We start from the raw sequence: 6,000 nt of genomic DNA on the forward strand, positions 1-6,000 counted from the left end.
TTGCACTGTTTCTTTGCATCATATTGTGTATTTTAGGTTTAGTGTTTAATTTTTCTTTAATCTTGTACCAAATGTTATTGTTGACTCAAAAAAGTCCCCTGCTTGTGAGGAGAAAACCAAGATAGCATTAAAAACTAGTTACAGTTTGGCTAATTAATGTATAAGCAAAGTGATTCTACACTCATATTAAGTCTTATTCTAGAATGGATAATGATTATGGAAGATGCGGGTATTCTGAGAAAGTTTCTTGTACAGTTTCGGTTTTGAAGCTTCCATTACAAAGCTTTACATCACTTATTAATGGCTGCCATTTTCCAGATTATTTATTATTATTATTATTATTATGATGATGATGATGATGATGATGATGATGATGATGAGTCATTTGCCTGGTTATTGTCTGTGCTTGTAGACTGTTAAGACTTGACTTGACTTTAGCAATCACATAGAATTGTCAGTTCAGTCCAGTGAAATGATCACTTACATTTTTCTCAAAGACATTAATCTAATATAGTGAATACAAATATAAAAAGGGGTTGTTCTAGAGAAAATAATGTAATTAGTTAGATTCAGTGATTTACTTTCTACTTCAGTAAACAAAGATGCTCTCTTTTAATGGATTAAAAAATATGTTCTATGGACTGGTGAAATGACTCAGTTGGTAAAGATGCTTGCAACCAAGCCCTGTCCGCCTAAGTTCAGTCCCTGGAACCCACTGGTAGAAGAAGAGAACTGATTTCCCCAAATTGTCTCTAACTCATGCCATGGCAAGTGAATGACTGTAGTTTCTTATCCATACATGTGTACCTACATAAAAATAAATATCAAACAATTAAAAATATGTTAATGCTTTTGGAGACTGCAGAATTTAATATAAGCAAGTGTTCAGTTCATGGTGGTTTGTTTAGCAGTACTCTAAAATGTCTTAATTATAACCTTCAAAGACACTGCTCTAAAGTAGAGAGAGTGAAAGCTTTCCTTCTTAGAGCTGGCCCATCCCAACTTGTCACTAAACTCATTATTGGCCATAGGGGTGTTGAAATAACTATGCAAAATATTTTCTTAGATTGCTATATTTTATCAGGTACCTGGATAACCACTGACTGTTTAAAATGTTATGCAGCCATAAATCAAATTTACAGCTTTAGACAGCTATTAATAAAATTTAGTTTCAGATTATATTGTGTGTGAATTTTCACTGATTTGCTTTTGTAACTATTCTTTAGGGAAAATATAGCATTGTGAAGTGTGTTGTGAGGTGAATGTCGACTGGTCAAGATGACTTATAAGTACCCAGACTTAGAATATAGACTGGGATTTTTTCTGCCAATGGTTAACTATTATGAGATTACAGTTCATGAATGATTTTTGGTATTTTTCAAGGATTTGTTAGTATATTTTCTCTCTTGTTAACTGAGAAATTTATAAGTAATTTAAAATACAATTAAGACATAATAAATTTTGTCTTTTATTTCCCTCCCCCCTTTTTTAGGGTATGAGTATTATAGAACAATTAGATCCTGTATCTTTTAGCAATTATTTGAAGAAATATCATAATACTATATGTGGAAGACATCCCATCGGGGTGTTATTAAATGTGAGTATACTTAGGAAGTCTTGACCTTTAATATCTGATGCTGTCCTATTTCAAAATAAATAAAATGTTACCATTTTGGTACATCGACAACTTTGTTGGCTTTCTTACATAGTGTCAGTTTCTTCCTGGTAACTTTTAACATAGTTATAAGTTTCTATTACTTTGTTTATTTGAATAAATTTACCACTGGAATACAGATCAATAATTTTTGTTAACACAGAAAGTTATTTAGAAGATAGTCATATTTTCTCTTGACTCAGTCAGTGCTGATACACTTTTCTTTTTCAGAAGATTAATTTTGGGTTTGTGTGTCTGTGCAAACATACGGGTGCATATACACATGAATGTGTTAGACACTATGAGAAATTAAATGGATGTTCTTCATTATCTAATATTGTAAAATAGATTGTATATGTCTTTTTCTCTTCAACAATAATGGTAAAACTTAACTTTATTTAAAAGGTGTCAGTAGAAGCCCAGGTATAATGAATGGCTCATGCCTTTAATCCTATCGCTTAGGAGGCAGAGGTAGGTGGATCTCTGAGTTTTAGGCCAACCTGGTCTACATAGTGAGTTCCAGAACAGCCAAAGCTACATAGTTGAGACCCTGTCTCAAAATATACAAAGCAATAAAAAAGAATTTTAAGAAAGAAGTTTTGGTTTAGTTGAATTTATACAGCTAAATTATATCTGTTTACCTCTTAATAAATAGACATGAATTTTCTTAAAATGTAATGCTTTTTAAGAGGAATAAGAAAATATCTTAGGAAGATTCAGTGGACTCATTTGTTTCAAAAGGTATAGAAGAGGGTTAACCAACAGTTGGAACAAGGAGCTTGAAGTTCACATGATTTGATAGTTGTATATTATGGATTTTTATGAAGCTTTTTTTTGTCTTGTTAAAGTAGTTCTGATTGATTGAAGGAAAAGCCTTAATTAATTAAAAAGGAATTAATTTCTGGAACTTAGGTTAGAGTTTGCCACACTGATTTTCTTAAGTCTGAATAGAATCAAATAGATTTATTTTGTTTTTTGTATGAAAGAAATTATAAAGCAGTACTCAAAGTAAAAATTATACTTTTATGTCTGTGAGTTATATAGACAGATTCAGTCTAAATCAGATGAATAAAGCCTTTAGTATATTAAGACAGGTGGCTAAGACCTAAAGATTAGAGAAAAACATGCACCAATTATTAAGAAGTTAGGTTAGAACATAATCTTTGCGAGGGTGAAATAATGAGATTTTTCTCAATTTAGCGTGACGCAGGAGACATTTAAGAAAGGGTAAAACAATTTGATTTTCAAATGTGCAAAGTCAAACTTTTTACAAGCATTTACAGTGTTCATGTTTTTTTTTTAAATATATGATGTCTCTCATCAACTTTTTTCTTTTTTTAGGCTATCACAGAACTCCAGAAGAATGGAATGAATATGAGCTTTTCCTTTTTGAATTATGCCCAGTCAAGTCAGTGTAGAAGCTGGCAAGACAGTTCAGTGAGTTATGCAGCTGGAGCACTCACGGTCCACTGAAGCTCCGACCCTCAGGGACACCACCTGCACAGACTCATACTCTGTCCAGGGTCCAGCCTAGCCTTTACCAAGATGTTGGTTCTGGTGTGGGGGGATTCTGAAACCTCAGACTAATAGAACTCTCCTCTCTTCTTTTCTAGTAGGTGTAGTCCTCCTTAATTTCAACTCATTTAAAAAATGCTTTATAGTTTGGGGCAGTGGAAGGAAGGCTGGGATCAAAATATTTTGATTTAAAAAAAAAAAGATGACAGTGTAAAGGCCCAATTGGCACAGTTTTTGAAAATGACTTGTAAAGCATTTAGCATATCTGAAATTTGCACTCTTTGCAGACTCATGCACATATATTCCGCTTTCAGAATAGTTTTGCAGATTGTACACAGACAAAAGGGTGGAAGCTTTTTAATAAAAGAAGTTGCATTTATAAATGATCTGTATTAGAATATAAGAAATCTCCAGTTATAGACAATTACTACCCATGTTGTACAACAGATACCTTCTATTTTAGTTGCTAATAAAGGGCTACACAACTCAAAATAGTCTGATTTAAACTTATTGCTTTGTGGTATAAATGGAAATTTGATTTTTATTAATTCCATCTCAGAATTTTTGTTGAAATGGCAAACCTCAGCTCCTATGTAAGAGTATTAGAATATATTTTACTTTTGTATTCATGTGATTTTTTTAAATCACAGAAATTGTAGTCGTATAATTTTAAAGTTAACTTTCAAAATTATAGTCATTTGCTTTTTTGTGTGTGGAATACCCTTTTTGTAGTAGAATATAAACTCAAGAATGCTTTAAAACAAATAGATGGAGTCCTTCAAATACTGTGTTTGAGAGTCTGCAAATGAGGAAACATTGAAGAGTGTTATTAGTGTGTTTCAAGTCATTGCAGACCATACAGCACTATGTTTTTTCACCTATTTAAGCAATTTGACTCTTTTACTTGAATTTTTAGCAAGAAATCGTTGACAATAACAATAACAAGGCCTACTGGACTTGTGATAGTCCTGCAAATTTGTGTTTTTGGGGGGGGCATGATTTTTGGTGCGGCTCTTCCAACTAAAATAATGGTATGGTGTTGTATTCTTTATCATAGATTTATTCTAGTCATTTTGGCAAAAAAAAGTATAGTTCATTAAGCCATCCTGCATGTTCTCCATTATACCTATTTTAACATAACAATGGGTGTCTATATCACATTGGAGAGTGTTTATATCTTCAGTGTTAATGCCCAAGTAGCACAATTTTTAGATGCCTTGCACCAATTTCCTTTGGAGATTTGCATTTCTTATTTATTAAATATCAATTTTATATACTCAAGAATGAGAGATTCAAAATTACCTACTTACACATTGGGATTATACTCTTATACATCAACGATTTATTTTCCATTATTTAGATAATCTTTTGAGTATGATAAATATTTTTTCTTTGTTTAATACATACTATAAAAATTTCTGAATTGACAATAGTGACTTTTTAAAATAATGTTTTCTGAGTATAAAATTTGAAAATACTGAAAAGTCAGAAGAAAAAGAAATCTACAATCTCACTACTCAGAGATACACTGTTAAATGTTTTTCTGTATTTACTTTTAGTCCTTGTGTTGTTATGAGTGTGTATGTGTTTGTGTGTGCGCAATAACAGAATTAACTGAGATTATAGTGCTCATACAGTAGCATTATGCCCTGTTAGCCTAAGAACCTACTGTCTGTGTCTTTGAAAACTCAGTTTAAAAATGGCTGCCTAATGTGTTACACTGTTTGAAAATAACCAGTTCTCTCTTTAAATGTTAGGCTGTTTCTAATCTTCCACAGTTTTATAATGGGATGGATCTTCTATGTAAAATATGAACTCAATATTAGACCTATTCTCTAGGATATAATCATGATAATGAAATAAGTGGTTTACATGGTAAGAATTTCTTAGGCCCTTTAAAATGTACCAAATTATGTTTCTCATTGCACCAAATTATCAGTGCCCCCTCATCTGCATAATTTCTTCTAATTTTTGACAAATTGTTAAACAAGTAATTGGTTGTGTCTTTTTTTTAAGAGCTCCTTTCTAATTAGTTGTTTCTTCTTTTTCTATAAATGTAGAATGGGTTTTGAAAAACCACGTGAGAGACGTCTAGTCTTAGGAGTCATCATATTGCACATGCTTGTTTGCTTTGAGACGTGGTTTGCCTGTGTAGACCACACTGACCTGGAACTTTGTGTAGCCCAAGATGGCCTCAAACTCATGTACCAGCCTCGCTCCTCAGCCTCCCTAGCGCTGGGATTGCAGGCGTGCAGTGCTGCGCCAGCTCGTGCTGCTCTTATAAAACTAGACTGTTCCTGCATCAGCTGTCATTTCTTAGAAGGAGCAGGTTTTGTAATTTTTTTAATTACCTGTTTTTAGAGTAGAAACAGTTCTAAACTGATTCTATGTTCGAGTCTAGCTCTGTTCCTGCTACTAATAAGTGTTCTGAAGTGGTGTCCATGTCCTGCTGGCGCTTCCTTGTCTGTTTACTGTGTAGATGACCTCTTAAGCACCGTCTTATTTCAGAGTGCTGGGTTTTGCAACTTTAGTTTTTAATAGATTTTGGCATAACATGTTAGATAGGTATATGATTGATTTAGATATTTAGATTTTTATTTTAACTCTACATATAAAAATGAAAGTGAGAACCTTGTTATTTCAGAGAAAGTAGAAATTAATTTATTAAATGGAGGTAACATCTAAATCATTGGACTTAGCCTTCCTATTTTAAGTGCCTTTAAAATTTTTGTATTTCAAATATAAAATGTGAGATATGTAGTTCTGTAATACAGTTCCTTTGTTAAAAACGTATGAATTATTTTCAGCAACTTTTTATTTACCTTAAATCA

The 6,000-nt window shown here is 32.4% G+C and overlaps 1 protein-coding gene across 3 annotated transcripts in view; it reads left to right on the plus strand.

The window, feature by feature from the left end:
- Window positions 1-3,661, plus strand: part of Memo1 (mediator of cell motility 1) — a 90,535-nt gene extending 86,874 nt beyond the window's left edge. For all 3 annotated transcript variants that reach the window (XM_085691248.2, XM_085691247.2, XM_085691249.1), the window contains 2 exons: window positions 1,493-1,597; window positions 2,996-3,661. In XM_085691248.2, the coding sequence (XP_085547374.1) occupies window positions 1,493-1,597; window positions 2,996-3,127 (237 nt within the window). In that variant the 3' untranslated portion in view covers window positions 3,128-3,661. The remainder of the gene's footprint in view (window positions 1-1,492; window positions 1,598-2,995) is intronic.
- Window positions 3,662-6,000: the final 2,339 nt, after the last annotated feature.

Source organism: Myodes glareolus, chromosome 6, assembly GCF_982192425.1.
Source record: "Myodes glareolus chromosome 6, mMyoGla1.1, whole genome shotgun sequence".
Taxonomy (NCBI): Eukaryota; Metazoa; Chordata; class Mammalia; order Rodentia; family Cricetidae; genus Myodes; species Myodes glareolus.